General features: G+C 41.7%; 1 protein-coding gene across 1 annotated transcript; it reads left to right on the top strand.

The window, feature by feature from the left end:
* Nucleotides 1-57: 57 nt before the first annotated feature.
* On the top strand, nucleotides 58-25,624 carry lhpp (phospholysine phosphohistidine inorganic pyrophosphate phosphatase; the record flags this gene model as incomplete). The annotated part of the gene is made up of 7 exons (XM_080049500.1): nucleotides 58-188; nucleotides 442-629; nucleotides 1,194-1,347; nucleotides 1,467-1,530; nucleotides 1,625-1,717; nucleotides 4,591-4,682; nucleotides 24,981-25,624. The coding sequence occupies 7 exons, from the start codon at nucleotides 58-60 to the stop codon at nucleotides 25,072-25,074; spliced, it is 816 nt and encodes a 271-aa protein (XP_079905626.1). The 3' UTR covers nucleotides 25,075-25,624.
* Nucleotides 25,625-26,977: the final 1,353 nt, after the last annotated feature.

The following is a 26,977-nucleotide window of genomic DNA, read 5'->3' as shown; positions in this document are numbered from 1 at the left end:
GATGATGACAGCGCTGCTTCAGGTTACGCGCATGCGCCTCGACGCTGCCATCTCGTCATGGCTGACACGGAGTGGCCAGGTTGTGCTAGGAGTTTGAAAGGGGTAATATTGGACCTGTGTGGCGTTTTGTATGAAAGCGGAGAGGGCGACGGGGTTGCCATACCTGGTTCGATTGAAGCAGTGAAAAAGTGAGTGAGTAATGGTAATGAGTCATCAGTTTTGATCTACTCTCATGTTCTGCACACCTGACTGTCAAAGCCCATGGAGCAAGGTGCATGCACTCGGCTACTCGTGCTTCTAACTTAAATAGAAATACAATAGACTGTATTCTTGCAAAACTAACAATGGGTCTGTGTGCATGTGTGATTGAATCAATTCACTGTGGGAGTTGTTGTGTGCTCCGAATACATCTGATCATTTGACCTCTTGACCCTTTTAAAGGCTGAAGGCATCTGACCTGAAGCTGCGTTTCTGCACCAATGAGACCCAGGCCACAAGAGAGAAGTTTGTAGCCAAGCTCCAAAGACTGGGCTTTGACATCTCCGCGTCTGAGGTGTTTCCTCCTGCCCCTGCAGCCATAGTTGTCCTCAAAGAGAGGGGTTTACGGCCTCACCTGCTGGTGTATGATGGTAATGCTTTAAATTGAAATAAAAACTTTTAGCATTTTGACCTTTTCACATTAGTTACCCCTTGTTATCTCTGAGTCCAGAGATAAAATGTCATCTATCTGAATCCTTTTCGGATGTCGCCTGCCTATCTTAAAAAATATGCAGTTGGATGACAATTTTTTCAGTGTGTCCCAGGAATGCACCAACAGTAAATAGCTGTAAATGATAAATATTCATGATCAAGAACCCGTTCAAACATGTCTACAAATCCTTTAAAACAAAGTGCTGCATGCAAAATAGCTGCAAAATGTGTAACTTACTGAATATAAAAATAAATAAAAATGTTTATTACCAATGTAATACCGCATAACTTCTCTTAAAAGATAATGTTTGAAAAATCCTTATTTGTATGTCATTGTTCACAAATCCCTTTTTAAAAGACCAAAACAAATGATGTGTTAGTTCAACTCCCAATACTTTATAATTGGTATTCCAATGGGATTTGTTGACATTATTGAAAATATGGAAAATCCCCAGATGTCCTTTTTAAATCCCCTAACAATATTACACTTTACCCTCCTGTAGGTCTTCTCCCGGAGTTTGCCAGCGTTGACAAGACCGACCCAAACTGCGTGGTGATCGGAGACGCAGCTGAAAACTTTACCTACCACAACCTGAACGAGGCATTCAGGGTCCTTATAGGCCTGGAGAAGCCAGTGCTGTTCTCTCTGGGCCAAGGGTGAGAGGAAAACAGTACAATATTGCTTTTTCCAACTTATAAGAACAACTGAAGACATAATAAAAAAAAATCTTCACTGAACTAAACAAAGCATCTGTGACGTTTTGCCTTCTTCGTAGGCGGTACTACAAGGAGACAGACGGTTTGAAACTAGATGTCGGGGTTTACATGAAGGCTCTGGAGGTACAGTAGCTTCATAATTTTATATTAATTAGGAATTTATGTTTCAGCTAACTCTTTTCTGTACATGTGGACTAATGTTTGTTAACTTTTCCAGTATGCCTGTGATGTAAAGGCAGAAGTCATTGGAAAACCATCGCCAACCTTCTTCCAGAGTGTTCTCAATGATATGGGGCTTGAGTCACATGAGGTACATGCATGACCTTACCCAGCAATAAGGTGGATCTAGGATTTTTTTCCCGAGTTGAATGTAATAATGATAATGATGAAATGCTTTTATTTCATTTTGGTTGGTTCAAGGGTTTCCAATTCTTTTTAAAATGAGGTATCACTATATATTTTTATTTTCATTGCAAGATTATCCTTCCAGATATCATTTGCATATAAATATCTATTGACCCTGTGTTTACTTACTAGCCGTAACCCACTGTGCCCAGGATAGGATTAGCATTGTGTCCCTGTGTTGTTAATCGCAATCACACACTGACCTGATCCGACTCAAGCGATGCAATTAGCCAGGGCCGCCCATAAGGGGTAGAAGTGGGAAGGCTTTCTTGGGCCCAGCCACTAGGGGGGCCCATGGTCTTTGGAAGCCAAGAACCTAACTAAGCTAAACTTTATTTTTAGATATTTATGTCAATATCTTGGGTGTTTACACAGAGCCGCGGCTCTGCTTACGGCCATTTAAAAAGCAGTAGAAAAGCAGAAATGTTCAAAATGTTTCAGATTGAGCACAGCGGAGTGTAACTGTTTCAAACATAATCCATCCTATAAACCCTTTGTGTGCCAAATGGTGACAAGATTGGGTTTTAATATTAAACAGTTTTGGCTGGATTATATTTCCTGAGTCGTTCTTGCTCACGGAAAACACATGTACTTGTGTCTGGGTGTCGTTGTGAAAAGTATTTGGACCCCATGAAAAAACAGGTTGGGTACATTTTGTAGTTCTTCTACATTCCATAGTTACTCTGTAATTTTCCTGAGTCTACAATTAGGTTTACATTTTCTCTCCCCATAACGTACATTTTTGTGAAAAATAATTTCCCTTTGGGGACTATAACTTCTAAAGGCTTTGACATAAGTCTTCAGGTTGACACGACCAGCCAGGTCTGACCAGTTTTTCACAAACCTGGCCAATTGACCAACCAGCCGGGTCATACTACAATGAAGCTGACGAGCAGCATCATCCTGTTTTAATTATTGCCGTAACCACCAAGGTCCTGCTTTCTGTATTGTTTCTAAAAATTTAAAATTTAAATAGACCTAAAATTGTTCTTAATGCAAAGAAAGACACAAGGCACAAAGAAGTTGGAAATAATTGAAGGAACAGATTTGAGTTCAAAGATTAAAAACTTTTTTTGTAAAGATTTCAGTGCTTTTGCAGTGATGAGATTGCATTGAAGAATTTGTTGTTGATTTAGTTTTTTAAGTGTTATTTATTTCAACAATACCACCAAAAGATTTCAAATGATATAAGTTAATGTGCAGAAATGCAAAAAAGTGCAATATTTGGTGCAGTCAATTAGTGTAAATGTATCTTACCAGAAACTAGTAGCATAGAAAACGTGCAAATTGTGAAAAAACTGTTTGCTTTAGTGAATACTAAAGCAGAACAATGTCTCTGTTTTGAACTGATTATTTTGTAGAAATCTGTTAAACAATTGTGTGAGTGTAAGGGAATCAAAATAAATTGGTAGGTATGCTGGGCTAAGTCAGAAATGTGCTACTATTTCAAATTAATAATGAACCCTTGCTCCCCCAACTGTCCCTGCAAGTCCCTGGTTGATAAGATAAGACTTTGCTCTATCACGGCAGTCTGTCCGAGCTTTTTCTATTTTTTGATCGAAGAGTTTCCTTTTCTGAGAAAGCTGGGTTAACTTCACAGCAAGCCTCGCTCTTATCTCTCTGAAATGATTTTCTTTCATTTACACATGGACATATTGTATCCACACCACAGCTACGTCTGCTGCCCTCTCTGTAGCCTTCAGTTACTCACCCAGGCTTGTTTATGCAGATGTGGTGGCGCAAAGGGTTTTCTCTCAAAGTGGACATTGTTTGTTAAGTCACTCACTGAATAATCACAAAGAAACAACTACTCCCTTCCTGAAGACATGTATCATTCATTTGATGATTACGTTACCAAACACTGAAGAATACCTTCTTTAATCAGTTAAGTCACATTCCTATAGGACTTTCCCTGGCACGCTCAACTGATCCTGGGTAATTTCCAGGTGTAATCAACTCTCACCTCGCTAAGCTCCCTGACCGTGCATCCTGTCTTACAGCTTATCCAGAACACTGCAACCCGTTGCGTGTGTGTCCCTGAGCTGCCAGTCTATTTTTAGTTCCCCCTGTTTAATAACTCTGATACGGCTTTTGTTCTTCTAGTGTCCGTATTTTGAATAACTTGCCAATGAATGCAAATATCCCACTGTCAGTTATTGTGGGTTGTGTATCTTTTTTCTCTCTCTTTACTCTGTCTGACACTTGGTAACCTTTTTCCATTTTTATTTTTATAAATCACATGTTCTATTAGGCAATGGTGCAAACTCGTGCTTGCGTAACAACAAGCACCTGTTCAGTGAAGGATAGCTGAGAAGTTATTATCTTTTTTTAAATAGAAACATAAGGAGAAGGGAGGGCATACTGAAATGATCCTGCCAAGTACTGATGGTGCCTAGGTAGGAAACAAGAACAACAGGAGGAGATAACAAATTGAATTTGAAATTATGTAACCACATATTATACTGGTGCTGCAAAATTATAGAGTTAAAGTAAACTATTGGAAAAGGCAGCACAAATTGAGCCGTACAGTCTTCTGGTCTCAAGTCGTCTTGCAGGTTCCAAAAGATGGAACGTTCTATCCCAACTTTAACCCTTTACCTCATGTTGTTAATGTTATGGCCGAACACACCTGAGACAATTTTAATAATGAGGCTTTATGAGTGATGTAAGCATGTTATGAAATTAGAGCTAATCAGATATTTCAGTTCTTATTTCCCCTTTTTTTTGTAACAATAATATATATATTTTTTAAAGTTTCATTTTCTCCGTCTCCTGCAGGTGCTGATGATCGGGGACGATCTGGTGAGTGATGTAGGTGGGGCCCAACACTGTGGGATGAAAGGCGTACAAGTCAGGACTGGTAAATACAGGTCAGTGAAGCCCTGAATACATAAGTGCTCTCAGGAGCAGGGCCGCCCATAAGGTGTAGAAAGTGGGAAGGCTTTCTAGGGCCTAGCCCCTTGGGGGCCCATGGTCTTTGGAAGCCAATAACCTAACTAAGCTAAACTTTATCTTTAGATATTTATGTCAATATCTAATCAAAGTTGAGTGTTTATACAGAGCCGCGGCTCCGCTTAAGGCCATTTCAAAAGCAGTAGAAAAGCAGAAATGTTCAAAATGTTTCAGATTGAGCACAGCGGAGTGTAACTGTTTCAAACATAATCCATCCCATACACCCTTTGTGTTCCAAATGGTGACAAGATTGGGTTTTGATATTAAACAGTTTTGGCTGGATTATATTTCCTGAGTCGTTCCTGCTCACAGAAAACACATGTACCTGCTACTTGTGTCTGGGTGTCGGACCCCATGAAAAAACAAGTTGGGTACATTTTGTAGTTCTTCTACATTCTTATAAAGAGGACAGGCTAGTTACTCTGTAATTTTCCTGAGTCTACAAACAGATTTACATTTTCTCTCCCCATAACGTACATTTTTGTGAAAAATAATTTCCCTTTGGGGACTATAACTTCTAAAGGCTTTGACATAAGTCTTCAGGTTGACACGGCCAGCCAGGTCTGACCAGTTTTTCACAAACCTGGCCAATTGACCAACCAGCCGGGTCATACCACAATGAAGCTGACGAGCAGCATCATCCTGTTTTAATTATTGCCGTAACCACCAAGGTCCTGCTTTCTGTATTGTTTCTAAAAATTAAAAATTAAAATAGACCTAAAAAGTTCTTAATGCAAAGAAAGATACAAGGCACAAAGAAGTTAGAAATAGTTGAAGGAACAGATTTGAGTTCAATGATTAAGAACTTTTTTGTAATGATTTCAGTTATGTTTTCACTTTCAGTGCTTTTGCAGTGATGAGAGCAGAATGAACTAAGCCTAAATGTTGCAACTAAACGTAGGCCAACTTGATAGTTTTGAGGGTATGGTTTGGTTATTCATGTAGAGAACCGCCTTTTTTATTTTTGTGTGAAGAATTTGTTGTTGATGTTGATTTTTAAGTGTTATTTATTTCAACAATACGACCAAAAGATTTCAAATGATTTAATGTCATGTGCAGAAACACAAAAAAGTGCAAAATTTTGTGCAGTCAATTAGTGTAAATGTATCTTATACCAGAAGCTAGTAGCATAGAAATGTGCAAATTGTGAAAAAACTGTTTGTTTTAGTGAATACTAAAGAAGAACAATGTCTCTGTGTGAACTGATTATTGTGTAGAGATCTGTTGATCTGTTAAACAATTGTGTGAGTGTAAGGGAATCAAAATAAATTGGTAGGTATGCTGGGCTTAGTCAGAAATGTGCTACTATTTTAAAATAATAATGATCCTTTGCTCCCCCAACTCTCCCTGCAAGTCTCTGGTTGATAAGATAGTTATTCTCTCTACAAATACATGTATGTGTTTATTGAGGGATGAGCGCACTCACACACATTGATACGAGTGCATGGGTAAGGGGTCCCATTGTCTGGATGTTTTCAGGGGCCCAGCCATTTGTGTGGGCAGGCCTGCTCAGGAGTGAACTGTAGTTTACGAGACACGTACAATCTACCAAACCTCAAGATGAGCCCTTATTGGCTAAACGTCATCGTCAAAGTCAAACTATCCTTCTATACTTTATTGCCAGTGGGTGTCCTGCTCAAGGATACTCCAGTGATATCTTGCTTAAATATCCTCCGAATACAGCTTAAAGGTGCTCAGAGGAACTTTCAGTTTGTGTTGATTCTTGTCCCCCCCCCTCCTTTGGATAAAAGAGGTATTGTTCTTACTACGCCAGCTGTAGTTCCTGGGAGAGCGTACCCATGACAAGCATTCTTTGCACTGATGGTCTCGTTTGCTGTTACATTTAATCTATGATCATCAGAACAAAAATGAGACTTTTTCAGAAATATTGAGAGTTCCTCGTAGCACCTTTTAAGTAACAGAAAAAAAATTGCAATGCATTTTTATAATATTTTTTCACAATTGCTATACATTTATGAGACCATATTGTAAAATCCTAAAGTAAAAATCGATCCGACTATCGCCAGGAGAGGGCGCCCTCACCCTGGGATTGTGAGTCAAAGTTTCCTCTATAGCGGGCAGCTTTTCCTGTGAGCAACACACATCACCACATTCTTCAGGCTTCCAGAGTTGTTTATTTGATAGAGAATCCACCAAAAATAGCTTTATTCGCTCCACATGCTGAACGCTAGTATAGCCCGCAAGGTCATAGTCACAGAGGATTTATGATACCGAATCTGGTGGCGCCATGCACATGGTGTAATTACAGAAACATATGTTTGATGATTTTAGATGATATATATGTGGTAGTTACTGCCTGGAGAAAGGAGAAAAGAGACTTGTGTAGGAGGAGACACTGCAATTGTAACTAAGTATTATATCACATATAAGCTGCATACTATGTTCAAAGTCATACCGTAACTGGTGTTTTTAATGTTTATCCTGAATGTTAAACTACCATATAGCCCTATGTTTTATGTGTGTGCTTAAGAAATATTTATGGAAATGGAAGAGGAAACCGTGCACATTTTCTATTTTGCACTTAACGGTTGTTTTTTGTCTCATTTTAAACTAAGCGCCAAATGCTATGAAGCGTCAGTGAAACAAGTACTTCGATTATTTTCTGAAGTCAAATTATAAGAATAAAACAATATAGAATGTACTCAATTGCAAGTTAATGTCCAGTGTTGAGAAGTTCACATTTAGGAATACAATGCCATTTTTTTAGCAGCAAAACTAATAGCCTAGAGTTGCATTTCATAATATTTACACAAAATGAAATAATTCAATTTATTTCAGTAGGAAAACATAGTTGCATAAGATTGTATTTTATTGCATAAAAAAACTGGACACGTACCTCAACATACATTCATCACGGAACAGAACACAACAAAATAAAAAAAATTCTGCTACTTTCCACCCCTCTTCCCTGATACTGTCACCATATTGTTTTGGCCACAAACCACTGACCGATTAGCCTGATGACCCGCTCCAGTGCTGTGGGGCTGGCATGCAGGTCGCGACTAGAGACCGATGATGAGTAATCTGCTTGAGCATCACTCATCTCCTAATCCTGTACTAAAAGCACAGTCACCCACTGTAAACCCTGTGCTCTGACGGTGCACACTAGACTGTGAGCTATTCCTTTGTGTATGTTTGTGAGTGTGACGTGTGTGTGGGTGTGTGTTTGATGGATTCAATTTAGTATTTTTCATGTATGTCGTGGCATGAACGTGAATGTGGGCGTGAACTGTACGCATATGTGCCGATATGCAAGTTCAGAAGCCAACAGTGTGCACATTTTTGTTAACACACAGAGCTTCTTCTAACGCAGACTCCCATTTGAATTGATGTGACTCCCCTATCTTCTCAGTTTAGCTCCAGTGTGCTGCTGACACTCATTTATATCGCTACTCATCCAGTTTTCAGGGGGGGAGGGGCCGTAGAGGGAGCAACTGGTTAAAATAAGTGGGCCGTTTCCTTCTAGAAGAACATATGTGCAATCAGTATTGTGTTACGTGAACGTGTTGTGTTTCAGCTGTGGTGGCCAGGATTTATGGACTGATTGGCGAACGCCGTTCATACGGTGGAACATGTGCATATATCAAACACGCAACAAGAGGCTTGAATGATGCCTTCACCACAGCACACAGTCTAATGACCCTGCATTCTTCTGGCCACATTCACTGGTTATGAAGTTATAACAATAGCTTTTGACTTTTGTGTCTCTTAAGTCACATGTTGCATAATGCGTGCAGCATATTTTAAGGGCAGCACAAGATTACACATGTGGGCCAGGAATAATTTCTATATGAGATGCAGAAGACACTTGTGTTTTTGGTGTTTTGCCTCAAAATGTGTCCATCACAATTAGAATGTATGGCCCTAAAGTGAGCTGTCATTTGCACCTCCATAACATCCTGGATACCTTAACCAGACCCTATTCATGGACACATTCCCTGAGAAAAAGAAGATAAACAGCGACAGTACACTTTTCAGCCAAAACAGGCCCAGTGAACCCGGGGCTCGCTGGGAGCATGCTATAAACCCCTCAGTCGGATCTGTGAAAACACAGCTGTTTCCAAGTCAACCAGATGCTGCGCAGGCCTCAGGCTTGGAGAAAAGCCTGCTTCAAAATACCCCAGGCCCCTGTGACCAGACAGGAAGGCAAGGGGGAAAAAGATACAAATCACAGACAAATGTAATCATATCAGCTTATTTGAACAAAGCTTCTGACTCGACACGCTGTTACTCAGCAAGGACTGAAAAATACAGAAATGGTTCAAGCCTAATATAAATCTGCCAAATGCAGAGACTTAAGGAAAGATTTTTACTGTCTTCTGTTTTACTGTCCTCTCCAGTTAAAACGGATGATGTGAACCCATCAACCTGTTGTCTCAATTCTGTCAGAAAACTAGTGCAATACTTTTTAATGTCAGGTTTAAGTAGATTCATGTAATCCTAATCGTGATCGGTAAGAGGCTTTCACACTGCACTTTTTCATATGATGCACAGTTACATGAATGTCCTTGTTATGCACTTGTGATGGCTCCTGCTGTAGAAATTCAAGAGCATAGGGGCCAAGCAAACTGATGTTACAGTGCCTACCGGTAATGGCTGCTGAGAGACTATAGGCGTAATATAGGAGGAACTGTAATTGTAATAGGGGAGTGTTCTGCTAGCAGTCAACCTTTCCCCTTGTTCTTTGATAATGAGTGAAAGTCGGCGCACTTCCCTCAGGGGAGCCAGAGAACCCTTTGCTCCTTAATGTAGAACAGGTTTGAAAAGAAGGGGGCCTACACCCAAAAACAGTGGGTGGAAATTAGACTGGTAGTGCTGAGATGTGCGGAGAAACAATCTTGCCAAAACTGCGCTGTAATCCGACCAGCGCCCAGCCATTCAGCTGATATGTGTTTAATGTTAGTCATAGCATTAAAACTGCAAATCAAGTTTCCACATGACTTTATATTGTCGAGCTTTTGGACTCCTTGTGGCTTCACAATGAAATGTAACACTTCCATCCATCCACATCCATATGAGAGGTTAAGATGATTTTGTTAAAAATTGTAATGTAATGTGAAATATTCCATATTAAAGCTTTATTTATTTATTCTCAGGCAGTGCAATTAGTGGGCAGTGCAATTAGCTGTAACAACAACACAGACAAATCACCCTAATAAAATTGACCTGTTGAAATTGTTAGCAAACAGTTGCCTAATTCCACATGCAGCAGTCAGATCAGAGCAACATTAGCTTTCACTTCCCGAGTCCTGTTTCTGGCCTAATGGAAGTCCAATCCTCAAATTTACATTGTAGCTGGAAAACATCTGTCTCTTTAGCTGCTTAATTGTATGAACACCAGCTTGTCACACTGTCTGCCATTTGGTACTGGGGCGGGTTACAGTGAGTTTAGCTTGCTGCTGTGGGTAGAAGAAATAAGGTTAATGTGAGCACTGAGACTCAACCAAAACAGTGCAATATAAAAAAAAAATCTTTCTTTCTTTTCTAGCAGTACAGAAAAAACTAGAACAGCTCTCGACTTGGCACCAGTATATCAGATGACATGCAATGCTATACCCAGCCCGCTGCACCGCTGTACTTCTCCATATAAATGGCCAAGCTGTTATGATACTTGCAGAACAGTCCGATTTATGAGTACGCTGCCCCTTGTTTTTTTTCTGTCCTGTGGCTCACTCTTGTATGTTGTCTTTTTAAATTACTTTCCCCCACGTGGTCTGCGGCTTTGACTTGGTCCCGTGTTCCTTGTTTCTGTTCATCTGTTCTCTTATCTTCAAGGAACTGCGATCGGCACAGAACTTGGGGATAGCTTTGAGGCTACATGAAAGCAGGTTCACACACCACGCTGCTCCTCCATTCGCTGTTTGTAAACCAGTTTAATTGCCTCTGTCAACCCGACACAATTCATTTCTAAACCTTTTTCTGTCTCTGCATGCTGTCTGTGTACCTTTGGATAGATCAAACAAGTTGGATTTCAGGCTTTTGATTTTAAACACACACCCTCACTATTGCAACAGTGTAGTGACGTGTCAGATGCGGGCACACAGTATTGATAGGTGTTTTTCTGAACGAGGGCCAGTGAGTTAGAGGAATCCCGCACTCGATTTCCCGTTGGAATCTGGCAGAGAGCGCACACAGCAAAACATTTTCACACAGCAGCAACCATCTTCAACATGGTTTACATTGTGAACCTCTCCCTGTGGTCAACGCTTCACTGCTAATGTGAGTGTTGGGAAACAAGTTTTTCCAAGAAGGCCCGAGCCAGATTAAAACCTCCCCGGAGAGAAACAAAGTCCCTGATGATAGAAAGTATGAAACAGTTTGCCGTTAACCGCACCCTGGTTCGTGCCCTTTCCGTCTGCGGCCGTCATTGAGGGACGCAACAGGAAACGAGCCTTGGGGAGAGGGGTGGGGGGTCTTGTAGCCATGTGATTACCATGCAGATTAGTCTTCCTTCAGTATTTTTTCCCCGTGCAGCGAGTGGAGTTTAATGCTGTTCAGTAGCATTCCCTATTAGTAATAGAAAATGTTCTCTATTATAATTGGCATTACAGCCACAAGGTGTCACCATCATGTGTATTTTTGTATTGAGGTGGTCATTTTTTTTCATTTCATGACTGCTGTGAACTGTGCAACATGCAGTATAAACTAGTGGGGTTAGTGCACACCTTATCAATGAAGCTGTTATGCTTATGCAAAAAAACACACACGCACCCATGCACACACATGCAGTACTGTGCAATGAATAACATCAGTTAGGACACCCAGTCCTCAGCAGATGGTCTGTATGCAAATATTCCCTGGTATCACTGTAACTGCTTCTCCTGTAATCAGAGTCTTTGGAAGTCAGTGGGTCTGAGACAGATGTGGAATGAGAGTCAAAAGGATGTGGTTTGATGCCATATAGTGAAGTCCTCTAATGTGACCCCTTTTAAAGCTATAGTGTGTAACCTTTTCATATACAGTATATGAACCATATAAATGGTTACATGTAAGCCATCGTCAAACGAGTTGACACAAAGTTGATTAATTAAATGTTTCAGTTGTTGATTCTTTTGCTAGGAAAAAACCTGGACTTAAAAACAGAAGGTATAGAATCCATGCGCAATCACAGAAGGCTTACCTCATATGCCGACAGTGTTGTTCTAATCACTGAGGTTTCCTCATGGGGGGAACAGAAGTTACACACTGTAGCTTTAAGTCGTCTTTATAGTTAAAGTTCACGCCTGGGATAGGAGGCTCTGGGAGCTTTTAACAACTCCAGGCAGACTTCCTTCTTAACATCCAGGGGCACCGATGAACTGTAAAATTGTCCCCCATCGATCAAGGTTAAGGTCAGGTCTAGAGAAATCAGTCGCCAGTGTTTTTGCAGCAGAATGGGCCACATAACCCTGTGATTAGCGCGGATATATCCAGAGCTGATTTCCACGGGGCCACCGTAATGAAGTCGTGCAAATAAAGCCGTTATCAGTGCAGCGAAGAGAATGCTACAGGACTACTCTTTAGGGAAGCAAATGGCCCCCCATCAGCTTAAGCAAACACAGTGTGTTAAGTGCGAGGTGCAGCTCTCACCGGGGAAAAGGCCTTTGATATCAGCTTAATGTAATATATAGCGGTCAAGATTTGTGCAATACATCTTTAGTTTTCATTGTACTGTAGTGTCACTTCTCAAGCGCCCGAAAGCTCTGGCATATATACGCTTCATAAAACTCCACATAAATCATTAGTATGCTGCACCATTCCAGGGAGATGTACTTTACACTGTTGTTTTAACATCCTGTATCTTATAAAGTACAGGATGTCAAACTATGACACAATATCTGAACGTAAGCTTTTTTAACTGGAGGTTTTTACTCCCATGTTAAAATCTTTTAAAACATGTTTTTGACAATTGATTATTCACTGCCGGTCCGATGTCTGTTTTTAACTGGTTTGTAACCAACTCTTTTTGCAACATGTAAAACCCCCCTGTTTTCTATTGTTGTGTGTACACACAGGGCGCTTACGCAAAAGACAGTTCACTATTCTCCACCCTGAATAAATATAAATGTCGAAAACAGTTGATTGAGTGAGAGGCTTTGTGGGAGAAGCGTGAACATTTGCGTGTGTCTGCAGAAAGGGGGGTGGGGATGCTCTCCTCCTCTGACATAAACAGCCTATCTGATCTGGGGTCTGAACACAGCGCAGCAGTGTTAGGTTTATGGATGGGCTTTTGTCCTTTGGCAGATCTGTGACACTGAACCTTGACAGGGCGACTGTGCGTGGCTGTGGTTGCAGCTTAATCTCCTCTTTATAAACTGAGCGCTGCCCCTGGGATTGCTCTGACTGCGGCACATACTGTATTTCAGACCCCAGCTTATCTTTCAGTCTTCCACTGGTGTCCTATAGCCTCGATGGCTACGATAATGTAAACGTGTGTGTGTGTGTGTGTGTGTGTGTGTGTGTGTGTGTGTGTGTGTGTGTGTGTGTGTGTGTGTGTGTGTGTGTGTGTGTGTGTGTGTGTGTGTGTGTGTGTGTGTGTGTGTGTGTGTGTGTGTGTGTGTGTGTGTGTGTGTGTGTGTGTGTGTGTGTGTGCACGCGCCCGTCAGACAGGGAGGGATCGTCTGCATGGATGCATGTGACTTGCTGTATTTCAAGTCCTTGTTTGTATGTGTCATCCACATGATTTACGAAATTTCTTTTCACCTGTGATGACACTATTAATTGTCTCCTTGGGGCAAAATCTTGGCAGAACTGTGTTTTATGCGCGGTCATGTCTGTGCAAGTTATGCTTGAGTTGCACTTATCTCTGCAGTCCTTTGCACTGTCTTGACCTTTTGCTAAATGTTTTTTGGGCTGCAGACTAGAGTGCAGGCATTTTTACAGTGTGTCGTGTAACAGCACAGTCCCACGCCCTGTCCTGTTAACCTCTGTTAGCACATGAGTTGAGTCCTGTGTGTATGTGAGGAGGAAGTGAAGTTATCTCATTTCACTGTACTCCCGACGAGGGCTGTGGGCTGTGAGCTTAAAGGCTTGTCATCTCGAAAGCTAGTTATTTCTGAACTTGCCATTGAAGTCTGTATGCCTGTGCGTCGACGCCACAGAGCCCCCTCCAACCCCAATCCAGTGAATCCTCCTATGTGCACAGTATGGCCTTTGAGCTGAATTGGAATCGGCATGGGGCCCTCTTTTGTGTCCAGGTCCCACCGGATCATCAGAGGAACTGAAATCAAGAGCATTGTGACCCGCTGGGCTTTTGTTTGTTCTGTGGCAGATTGAGTCAACAGCGTTTTGGTTTGTTGCTGTTCCCAAGGTTTCCATTTTTTTTAATTTAGTTTTACAATACTTTATTTGACAATGTACGTTAAGTGATCATATAATGTCAAAAAATAACATTTTACATTATAGCAGTGTAACTCCCTCTCAAGCACACACAGACACAAGTGGCCTCTGGTTTTATTGAAGACTTTTCCTTCAATTCCACCGTGAAAACTATAAAAATAAACACACACAGTAGTAACAGAAAATCAAGATGTTATTTATACGTCAATGAGTCATCAATAGACGTATTGAGGTTTCCATGTGACCTCTTTTATTTAACTATTTAAATATAATTTTTGCCTTCAATTATAGATCAAATTATGAAATTGTCAATAAAAATGAAATGAATCCCCATTATGCTTGTCAAAGAAAATACAAATACAACTTAAATTGAATTTTTGATGACAGTTACAAATCGATAATACACATATTACCTTATCCATTCTCGCAAAGAGGTTGGGTGGGTTTTTTTTTCAACACCTTTTGGCCGAGCCTCAGGATTGGCGGCGATTAAAAATGTTCACAAATGAATGGACTTTTCAAGTGCACATGACTGATTTAAACAAAAAAAACGAAAAGTATGTTTTCCTACATTTTTCCCCCCCATGTACTGTTCATATTGGCTGGATGACATACGTTTTGCGTTTTTAAGGATGGCGTACATACACCACAATTCCATACAGTCCCGCTAATTAACTTAAGAGTCCAAGCTACGGTCTCATCCCAGTCCCATGGGTTGGAATCGGCAGCTTTGTGGGGAATGTAAACACAATCAATTCTGGGAGCGCTTTCCTCATCAGGCCAGCACTCGGTTGTTGGCTTGAGACCCAACGCTGCTCGGTGCCTTTCCCCTTTGTCTCTCTGTTCCAAACATTCCCATTTCTATGCTTTTAAAATGATATCCAAAACCAACTGAAAACATGGCTCAGAAACACGTGGGCTATCTGAGCCTCACTGCCTGTAGGCTTGCCTGCTTGCTCACTGAAGTAGTAATTGACTTGGGTTTTTCGAATATAAGAAAACTTATATTTTTAACCAAAATCTGTTTTTTCAAACTCATAATTCTAATGCCTAAAAACAACCATATTTAGCCATATTAAGCCAAATGTAGATACACTTGGCTATATTCAGCCAAAGTACAATGTGTTCGCAGCCAATTGGTTTGTCGCTAGCAGGGTTAGCAGTTGAGGTTTATTGTTTGCACTGAATGTTGGGAAACTTGCATGCAAAGACCAACAGCTAATAATATACAGAAATATTTTTAATAATATAATATAATTATACTCTATTTGGAATATACCTACAATACGAATGGACCAGCTGAGTAAAACAATAATGGTGTTTTTTTAGCGGAGTAGTCCTTTTAACTTGTGCCTTGTCCCTTGTCACAGGTAAGAAGTCATTATAGGTCACCTTGATCACCTTTACTGAGCGATAAAGCCCAACTAAGTACAACGGAGAGAGTAGAAAGGGTAAAGGGAGACTCATCCGACACCTGAATCACAAGCATCTTTTTCTCACTTAAAGGTGCTCCGAGGAACTTTCCGTTTGTGTTCATTCTTGCACCTCCTTTGGACATATGCGGTAGTGTTTCTGTTTTTACTACGTCAGCTATAGTTCCTGGGTGAGTGTACCCATGACAAAGGCATTAAGAAAAACGATATAAAAATAGCATTCTTTGCACCGACAGTCTTTTTTGCTGTTACATGTAGGGCTGCAACTAACGATTATTTTGATAATCGATTAATCTGTCGATTATTTTCTCGATTGATCGATTAGTGTTTTGGTCTGTAAAATGTCAGAAATTGGTGAAAAATGTTGATACATTTTCCAAAGCCCATGTTGACGTCCTCAAATGTATTATGTCCAAAACACACAGATATTTCAGTTTACTGTCATAATAGGATTAAAGAGACCAGAAAATATTCACATTTAAGAAGCTGAAATCTGAGAATTTCGAAATTTTTTATTAAAAAATTACTCAAAACGATTAATCGATTATCAAAATAGTTGTCGATTACTTTAATAATCGATTAATAATCGATTCTTCGATTAATCGTTGCAGCTCTAGTTACATGTAATTCATGATCTGAATAATGAGAGTTTCAGAAATATTTAAAAGTTCCTCGTACTAGCACCTTTTTTTAAGCAGTGTTTGGAAAACCTCCTGTTTGGACCAGCTATAAACATTGAGATCAAAATGTTAGCAGGAGCCCCACAGATTGAGTCCAGATTCTATAGATGTGCTGTGTGTTCAGTAGCTGCACAGTGGAGGTTGAAAGGGCCCTCGATTGAGACTCCGCTGGGTGCCGGAGCGTGGCCTACCAATCGCTCACCACCCCGCAGTGACAGCTTCCTCCGCCCCGCAGCCCTCCTCTAAAGCCTGCCGTGCGTTTATAAGTCAAAGAGATATTAATAATTAACCGGAGGTCCTTTTTTTTTTCACGGTGAGACCAGACTCCCACGGCGAGACAAAGGAGCCGGCCCGGGCCTAGGCCTCTGAGGCCCTCTGCGGTACTTTTCCACCCCTGAGTGTGAGAGAGAGAGAGAGAAAGAAAGAAAGACAGAAAAGGAGTGAGAATATAGGAGAGAATCCGAGAGCTAGAGTCCACAGATGGCAGGCTGAAACATAGCACTGGCTCTTAAATACATGAACACAAGCCCCTTAGTCGTTTCAATGGGGGATCCAATCCCTCTTGCAATTACCAATAGAGAGGCTGCTTGGCTGGGGGGGACTTGGGCCCTTGCCTGGTGTCTGCTGGAGCTCATTTTCTTCTTCTGTCCTCCTAATGGTTTTGTGTGTGAATGCGTTTTGTGTGCTTGTAACATGTGTGCTTGCATTTTCTGCAGCAGAAGCAGGTGACTCAGCAGTCCCTCGCCGCTTACCAAAGAAACTCCCACACAGTGAGATGAACACACACACACACACACACACATACATACAAACCAAGGCTCTGCAAGGCATCAGCAGCACTGCTAATAATAACAACACATCGCTGATGAAAAGAGTGTGGTTGGATCTGGGTCACACGAAGCTCTGCATATTGAGCACAACACTGACAGGGCAGCTGTGAAATGATGAAGGGGGGTTTACTTTTGTAGTACTTTGGTCAAATAAACAAGAAATATTTGTGTCATGTGGAACTGTTTAAAGCTCTGTGATGACTTTTTAATAGTTTATTATTAACTTTAGATTTGTTTTCCATTGATTTACAGGACTCATAAAGACTGTTGCAATAACTTTAGCCCAGGGTTATAACCTCAAAAGAGTTGTCCCCTGATTAAGCATTGCACTCAGTCAGAATCCATGCAGCACCAGATATATATTGTCTTTTTTTATTCTGTGAATTCTTCTTCGCCTGCATTACCCACGGTGCAACATGATGTGACCACTGATGGTTCGGTTGGAGATTTAGGTGTGTAATGCTAGTAGCAGCTAATGTAGCCTCAAGCAGCTAACCTGAAGCAAAGACATGGGTTGCGTTTCTTTTTTCTATTCTACATACTACATCCGACGATAAAAAGAATCTAGTTAGGATGCAGTAGGCATACTATTGGGACATACTTTTCTCTCTTATTTCATCATAACATTGCGCCTTGATCTTGCCTCTTGCTTTTATATCCGTCGCATCCCCGTTTGTTTTCATATGGAGGCTTCGTCGATGTTACGTCACTTCCCGTGCGCACTGGATTGTGGGTCAGAATCGCCCAAATAGGATGCACTTTTCAACACTAACAATCTTGCCCGCATGAAGTAGGACATCCGGGTACTTCTAACCATCCTAAATCTGGCCACAAGAATCGGGACATCCTAAATCTTTTTTCTACATACTATATAGTAGAAAGTATGCGATTCGGAACGCAACCATGGAGTAGGCTGCATAGGTCCACTATGTAAGGTTGCAGTACTATCCTAGACCACTAAGCAGACTTTGATGTGTACAATTGATGGAGTTCCCCTTTAAGGTTTGCCTATTGTAATCTGTGGGTAATAATGTAGCACCGCAGAGGAAGCACGGTGACCACCAAAGATTAGCAGAGTTAAAATGTGTTTGGTTATCTTTTGCAATAGACTTCAAAGTAAAACTGCAAAAAACTGCCAGCTAGTTCACCCTTTCCACACCCTTTGATATACATCACCGGCATTGGGTGTGGTCACAACGCCAAGCACACCACACCTAACCATACCAAGCTGTCATGTCGGGTGTGGTATAAATGTTTAACTGACTTTCAATGCATAGAGATCAGCGCAGTAGTACTTTTCCTCAATATAAGATCTAGTGTGAAGTTATTCCTTAAAGGACCACACCCGTGATATAACATGAACTCAACAAAACCAGCCATTTTGCAAATCATTACACTTTCGAATGTTTAATGTATATTTTCTACCTTCCGGGCACCCGCTGGTTTCTATTTCTATTCTCATACTATTTATGAACACACTCATGAAGGCTTGTTTTGTCTCAGTTAAACCTGTATTTATTTTCTCAAACTCAGAACCTACTATGGTTACAATAAGGTAATGCAGTGCAGACCTTTTTAAAATCTGTCTTTGCTGGACTGCATTACCACAACAATAATGGACCCCTGACAAAACAATAATACAGACTTGATGTTCTCTGTGACGGATTACACTTCGAGAGCAGTGATTCTCAACTGTACCCCGGGGGGTATTTCTGCTTTTAAGGAGTGGGTACATGGAAAAACATAGCACACTAAAGCCACATGTTGCAATAGAGAGTGCATAATAACTTGTTAGCAAGTTAGCAGAGAAATCAAAATAGTCGGCTTAAAGCTATGGAGAAAGGGTTGGAAAATCCTTGAATAAAGATACACAGTTTCAGTACTTAAACAATATCCACAATAAATAGCGTGAAATAACATGCAGTTCCTAATCCTTTCAGCAGAGCGTAGGGGGTCTGTCTGACAAAACGGGTTGGGAACCGCTGGTCAAGAGGATAGTTCATCTAGTACTCGATTTTCAATTTTGGAAATATCAAATCAATGGCAGATTTCCAAGATATAAACAACTTTTGGAAATGATGTGCTATAATGTATAACATATTTGCAGTTTAGGAGATAAAACGAGCATCCCATTGTCCTCTCTGTCAGAAAATTAAAAGTATTTGGTTTATGTCCTGTTTGTTTGGCCTCAGATGTGCTTGCGGTTGGGAAGCGCAGGAGCCCAGGATGCTCTCTCTCTCTCTGTACTCACACGCTCACAGAGGGTTTCACAGAACTACACGGTGTGAGAAAACAAAACCAAAAAAATCAAGTGGCTCTTCGTGCTCTGCGACCAGGGAATCCCCTTTGTGGCCCTGCTCGATCGGAAAGAACCGTTAATCAGTGTAATGTGTGAAAAAGCGCTGCGCAGCTGTTTGCTGATCGTGACTCAACAATATACAGCCCTTTTTGTACAGTGAAGTGATAACGGCTGCTGCATGGCCCACGGAAACTCAGCGGAGGATTTGAGAGATCCAGCTTAGCATCTGTCGTTTCTGTTGCCATAATATGCACGTAACCTGGTGGTGGTTCCCCTCCCCCCCCCCCCCCCCCCCCCACACACACACACACACACACACACACACACACACACACACAGTTCAGTTGGGCTGTTTTTCAGAAGAGGTCACAGCCTATCAGGTAAAAGCGAGGAAGAAAGAAAGAAAATGAAGAGAGTGAAGCTCAAAGTGAATGATGATTAAACCAGGCTGGGACGTCTCAAATGGCAGCAGCCGTCGCCTCTTTCTTTTTCTTTCTCTCCTCCACTCTTTTTCGAGGATCGTGATACGCCATCCATCTCTCCCATGACCTTTTATTTATAACCTAGGCCAGTCAAACTGTGTGATCACATTCTCACCCTCAAGGCCAAGACTGATGCAACGTCACCAAACACACACGCAGTTTACACACCTCAAACACCCTATACCACCCCCCCCCCCCCCCAGGGTTGAGGAGGAGAAGAAAGCTTTGTCTTGTGTTAGTATCTTATGTCACCCACAAGGCTTGGCTGAAACATAAAGGCTATAGTTATGGCCGTGCTCTCCTCGAGGTTACGGTTGTATAATCTGCTGTAGTGTGTGAGTGCTTGTAGAAGAGGTGGGTGTGTTTGGCTGACGCTGCCTTCACCTGTCTCTGGTATGAAAAATGCACTTCCACACAATGAGACACCGGCTTGAGTGTTTTTCCGTCTCTCGCTGGCTCGACTGACTGTTTTTTCCTCTGCGCATTGCCGTAGCTCTCATAAACGCGATTCCTCACAGGTGACGGCACACGCATTCCAAAATACTTAGGGTGTTGCAGTGTTTTATTTATTAGGGGCAGCCAGAGGACTTTGCACATAACAGGAAATAACATCATGAGAACTTAAAAGGATTTCAAATAAAATGTTGTCAGCGTCATGTCCCTGAAGCGTACGTGGTTTCCTCTTGTTATCCTTGTTCCTCTTTTTTTTTTTTTTAAGGGTTTGTCATTGTAGCCGTAGACTTTTGCTTTCATTTTTACCGGTGCACCTGCCAGTTGGGGTAATTACCTGCCTCTTATATACTTCTAAACCACACAGCTCTAATCTTTCATTGCTAACTACTAGAGCTGCAACGATTAATCGACAAATCGATTATTAATCGATTATTAAAATAATCGCCAACTATTTTGATAATCGTTTAGAGTAATTTTTTAATAAAAAAAATCCAAATTCTCTGATTTCAGCTTCTCAAATGTGAATATTTTCTGGTTTCTTTAACTCTATTATGACAGTAAACTGAAATATCTGTGTGTTTTGGACATAACAATACATTTGAGGACGTCAACATGGGCTTTGGAAAATGTATCAAAAATTTTCACCATTTTCTGACATTTTACGGACAAAAACACTAATCGTTTAATCGAGAAAATAATCGACAGATTAATCGATTATCAAAATAATCGTTAGTTGCAGCCCTACTAACTACTGCCTACTGCAGACGAATAGGAAACATTTTTGTAACAATGTTCGTAATCCGAGGGGCGCCCTTAGCTCAGTAGGTAGGGCGTCCCCCCCTGCAGCAGACCCAGGTTCGATTCCCGTCCGGGTCGTTCCCTGCATGTCACTCCCCTCTCTGCCCGATTTCACCTCTGTCTCTTCACACTGTCAGTAAAGCTTGAAAATGCCAAAAAATATCTTACAAAAAAAAATGTCCGTAATCCTAAATGACTTAACAGTTTCATTATTTTCAGTGTTAACAGGGTTGTGTCCATGTCTAATACATGATCTACACAATGTCAACAACAGTCAAAGTTATTTCAAAGTCGAGATATTTTTGAGTGTTGAAATCTAAATCTCTTTGGACCAAAACATTGCTCTGTATGTTTTGAGGTTTGAGCTCTTCATCTTTGCCCCTGTCATGTAGGCCTTATCTGCTTTATCTGCACTGTTCCGAGCCAAACGTGTACTCAGCAAAGGTAAAGAGAGAAGTGTAAAGCGAAATTGGGTGTATGCCACAGTTTTGCTTCCTTTCTGTGCAAACATGTGTCTTTGGGTACGTGCTAGATTGGTAAGCATTAACCTATGAGGGAGGTTGTTGTGCCTTTCGCCCCACGGTCAGCCACCTTAACAGTCCCCCCCCCCCCCTTCCTTTTATTTCTGTATCATTCCTCAATTCTGTCTGCCTTTGACACTCAGCTGACTTTCACACACCAGCACAGTCACTGCATGAGTCATTCGTATCTACTTTCGTTTCACGGAGGCCTAGCCTGTCCTTGTAAAACATCATTTATAGAGCCAAGTATCATGTTATATATTTCTATTCATATGACACTTTAAACTGCTATAATCTTATATTGCCTGAGCAGCATTTACCCGATACCCATATTCTCGTGTTCCAGCTTGCACGACTGTCCAATCGACTGTCATGTCATATAGCTGTTGCAGGGTATTAGAGGTGTGTACAGTATGTATGCGCATTGGAATAAGGATTCCGATCACTTGTTGACTGATGTGATAAGCTCAGAGAAAAGGAGGCTTTGGTTTTAGTTTCAGCGCTCAAGCAGTGATTTAGACACTCGCTTAAAAGCCCATTGCCAGTTCCTGCAGATCTCAATTTGACATCTTTAGATTGTTTTTGTCCAACCAGCTGCCAAAAACCCAAAGATATTCAGTTTTCAATGTTATTAAACACTCTTGACAACAATTTGAGATACTACAACCAGCAGTTGATTGGTATTATCGCTAACAAATAACTTGAAGGATTAATACATGATCGATACAAATCATCGTCGATTCATTTCTGTCAAATAGCAAAATCTTATCATCAACAAATGGTTTCACCACTTCTACTTAAATCCATCCGAAATGTAGCATCTATAGTTAGTTCTTTGGCCACACAACCAGACCTCCTCATCATTCACTGACTTACTGGTTAAAGTTTTTCAGCATGGTGTCAGCTGTGTTGAAGTAAAATCGTTGGCATCATCCCACCCTCCTACCTCATATAGCTGACCTCGTCCGTATGTGCAATGGCTATGCAATGTCCGTCTGCCTCATGGAACCGAACCTATCTCTTCACGTCTATTGATATTGCGTTGACGTGAAGGACACGCAGACAGAGAGCCACAGAATTACCTCATCGGTAACACAAGCTTGCGTTGTGCTGAATTTTGCATGGTCACATTGACCTGGATACTCCTTCATTATTCATGGCAATGCGAGGAAAGCGGCAAAATGAATACGCACACATGCATGCATGCATATCTGAAAAAGGTGGACGCCATGGGAGATTCAAAGGAGCATCATGTTGTAGAGAGACGGTGTGGTCAATTGCTGTCTTGCTCTCCAGTGCTTGAAACTTAAGACGCATGTGACTAACTTTGCTTGTGTGTCCGTCCGACCGTGTGTGTGTGTGTGTGTGTGTGTGTGTGTGTGTGTGTGCGCGTTTCTGTTAGTGTTAGTGCGTGTGTGAACTCAATCAGTCCTGGGGCAGAAAAGGGTGTGGGAGTAATCCAGCACAGGAGACATAACACCCGGACCATTAGCGAAACCAGCTCACGTAACCCAAGCGCTAGTGGCTGACAGACATGCGTAAACACATGGCACCGCTTTTCACCGTATTCACCGCAGCTTCAGTATTCAATACACACACACACACACACACATTCACACCACCCAACCACCACCACCGGCCTCTTCTTCTTTCTGACTCTACACACTTGGGCGGCTCACAAATATTTGCAATGGTCCTCTGCGAGCTTCTCGAAGGGCAGGATTAATGGGGGTGTGTGTATGCCGCACACCCAGGGCCCAGACAAAGCCTCCCCATCTGGAGCTCCAACCCCGTGACTGGGGGGAACAGAGGCAGCACACACACACACAGAGGCCTGGTCAAGGCATGCCTGAGAGAGGGGAGGGGGGGAGTGGATTGGGGAATCTATAGGCACCACTTCATAAATGAGCAGGAGTCCAGGGCAGGCCTGATTGATGAATGAAGGGGGGCGTCGCAGTCTTTTGATGTGAAAAATGGGGTCCTGCATGCCGACCGGGGCCTGGTGCCACGCCAAATGGATCACATTTCCCCTACCAGCTGATTAAACAGCCATATCTGCATCCTTCAATGGGGCTCCAGCCAAACAATGGCATGCAATAGCAGCAGCAGGAGGGGAGATAGGCAAAGCTGCCCTATGCCTCCTAAAGATTTTCCACTATTTAGGGAAACCGGGTTGAGATAAAGTTATGATGACAGCCATGGTCAGTGGTTTCTGAAGTTGTTGGCCCCGTGACATTTGTCTTTATTGAGTTTACCAAGGATATAATGTTCACAATCTAACCTATTATACTTGATAAACTGTGCACGTTATCTGTAAATATCATACTGCATGCAAACGCATAAATCAATCCTATAACCCATACCCATTACATATAGGTAATAATAGAATATATGATGGTTTGTTGTGAACCATTTAAAGTTTAGCAATGTCAGCTGGCTCCCCATCATCAGTTGCGTGTCTACACCTCCCCAGTTAAATGATAGCATCAACACACTAGCATGCGCACACTGACAATGCTAACATTTTGATGTCTAGACGGTAAAATGTTTTCTAAAGTTCACTATCTTAGATTCAGGCCGACCGTTCAGTTTGGCGGCACATCCTTCTTGTCTTTTTTCTATCAACCTTATATTATAGATTAATAGTATCTTGCATAGTCGTTTGTCTTTTCTTGGTTTTGCTTTGATAAATAGGGTGTTTTGGTGTTGGCGGTTTTCAACAAAGTCCACAGTTAGCATTGTCAGATCTGTTTTATTTGCCTTTGGATAAATTAGAAAAGTCTGGAACAATGTGTGACAGCTTGTGATGGAGACGGAAACATGCACCACCCTGCAGCGGCTATTGGCATATGGTTAGATATATGAATATGTGAAAAGCACAGCAGCGCAACAACTATTCAATGCAAATTCTCGATATCTCGTATGTTGGTCATTAGTGAGCTCTTCTAATCATTCAAAGAGGACAAAGAAGTTGTTTATTACAAAAAACCTTCCCCCTAAAGCTTAAGCAAGACTGTCTGCGGAGCAATACGTTCTGTGCCTTTCCTGCTATCTGCTGAGCATCAAACTGCTAGTCCTTCTTGTTTACTGACCCCTGTCTGGTGGCTGTTTTTTCCTGTTTTGTTCCTTTTACTTTGTGTCCTTAAGCGTGTGTGTGTGTGTGTGTGTGTGTGTGTGTGTGTGTGTGTGTGTGTGTGTGTGTGTGTGTGTGTGTGTGTGTGTGTGTGTGTGTGTGTGTGTGTGTGTGTGTGTGTGTGTGTGTGTGTGTGTGTGTGTGTGTGTGTGTGTGTGTGTGTGTGTGTGTGTGTGTGTGTGTGTGTGTGTGTGTGTGTGTGTGTGTGTGTGTGTGTGTGTGTGTGTGTTTGCTTTTTCCGCCCTCAGGCCCTGCGACGAAAGGCACTCAACGGTGACGGCCGACGGCACCGTGGATGACCTGGCCCGGGCTGTGGACATGATCCTCAGTCAAAGGCATTGAGCAGCACAAAGCATTGCAAAACTCTCCACTTATCTGTGTGGTGATACAAGCTAGTGCCTAAAATACCACACTTTAGATGGGTAGAGGAAGGGTGTACTGACTTGATGTAATTCAAGCGTCACAAAGTAGTACAAACTTAAAACACACACACACACACACACACACACACACAAAATACTGAATATCCTGTAGCTGACACAGCTCATTGTACATGGGAAACACCCAGCCATCTGTTGCCCCCACATTGTGTAAAACAAACTAGACCGAAAGCTATTACACTACAGGAGACAAGTTGTAGATTAACACCGTGGAGCTGCTGCACTGTGCATCTGTCAGTACATGATTGGCATAGATAAGATACCTCAAGTTGACATGAATGTGCCTGTAACCAGCTGCTGACTGACAGTTAGAAGGGAAATGCAATGCTGTGTGCTCAAGAGTCAACGCTAGTGTTACACTGTCAAATTCTGAAAGTGGACAAGACAATTTGCAGCCAAACTGGAAGTGCACAATGTAGATGTTGAAATGTAACATAAAGAAATTAATGTTAGTGGCCTATTATACTCTATGTTTTGTTGGGCTAACATGCACTATTATATTGCACACTATTATCTAAATAAAGCTATTTTACTAATCTGTTAGATGTTGTCACCCTGACTTTGCTACTTTTTCTGGCACATTATCACAAAAGTTTTATTTTATTTTATTTTTACTTTCAATTCTCAAGGTCCCAATTTAGGCACTGGGGGAGAATACAACCTTTGCTCTTGTTTAAACTGGACTTCAAATCGTAGCGGCTTTTGTTTTACAAAAACAAATATCTGGGAAGTGGGGAAGTGAGCTGCTCGGAGGGAGAGAGATGACAAATGCAGAACCCAGCCGAGGGTGATGAATAGCGCTGGTGCTCGAGCTCATGTTTCGCCCTCTGTAAACAAAAATGAAATGAGCTCTCCATCATCAGTGAGTGAGGAATCACTATGATACTACAGCTTATCTTTATTTACTTGACTGTAAAGCCGCCTCCTCCTCCATGGGGATCGCCTTGTCATTGTCACATTGTTGTTTGTCACTCATTAGTCGTTTGTGGATTCCCTCCAGTATCGACTGTGAGGTTAAATCAAATGGTGGTTAGGGGGTGGGGGGGCAGAATTAATTATTGGGTATTCAGTGTGCCAGCTTGGATCACTGGGGCCTCTGGAAATGGGGCGTAAAACAAACGATTCTCTCCATCGCTGCCCCCAAGGTTCCAGTGCACCACCACTACCAATATATTCAACAAGAACAAAAGCCCCCATTGCCAAGTGATTCATTGAGAGGTCTTTCTGGTTCACTTCACCATTAGCTGACACAAGCTTGAATGTTATTGGGCAATTAAAGGTAATGAAATGCTACAAAGTATTATGAAACTGCTGGTCGGACTCACACCACTCCCATTTCTGATTGGGAAATAAATATTAACGTACATCACGGCAAAAGTACTAGCAGCTGGTATCCAGTGTTTTCCAACAGCTTACACATTGTTTGACTCAGTGTTTTGTTCATTATTGTACTGCCTGTTGGCCTGAGTATGGAGCTATTAAATGTGCATTTGACTACTCTCGAATGAGTTCCCTTGGCTTTAACTAGGTTTTTTTTTTACTTCTTCTCCAGTTCATGGAAGTGTAGTTTACTCTGAGGGGATGTGTAGGCCACAGTTTTCAACACCTCCTCTTGGCAGGTTCATCATCACTCAGTGTTAAACACAAACACGCACATGCCTCTCAGAGCTAGCCCGTTCATAACCACATCACTCCAGTTTTTTGGCCGTATAGGTCATCCACCCATTTCACACGAGTTACAAATTAGCAGCAGTTGACCTCTGCGGGCTACCATGCTAGGTAAACAGTGATATTACTCCTTGAGT

Source organism: Ammodytes marinus, assembly GCF_949987685.1.
Source record: "Ammodytes marinus genome assembly, chromosome: 20".
Classification (NCBI taxonomy): Eukaryota; Metazoa; Chordata; class Actinopteri; order Uranoscopiformes; family Ammodytidae; genus Ammodytes; species Ammodytes marinus.
Note: the sequence above shows the minus strand (reverse complement) of the source record. Positions and strands in the feature narration are given on the sequence as shown.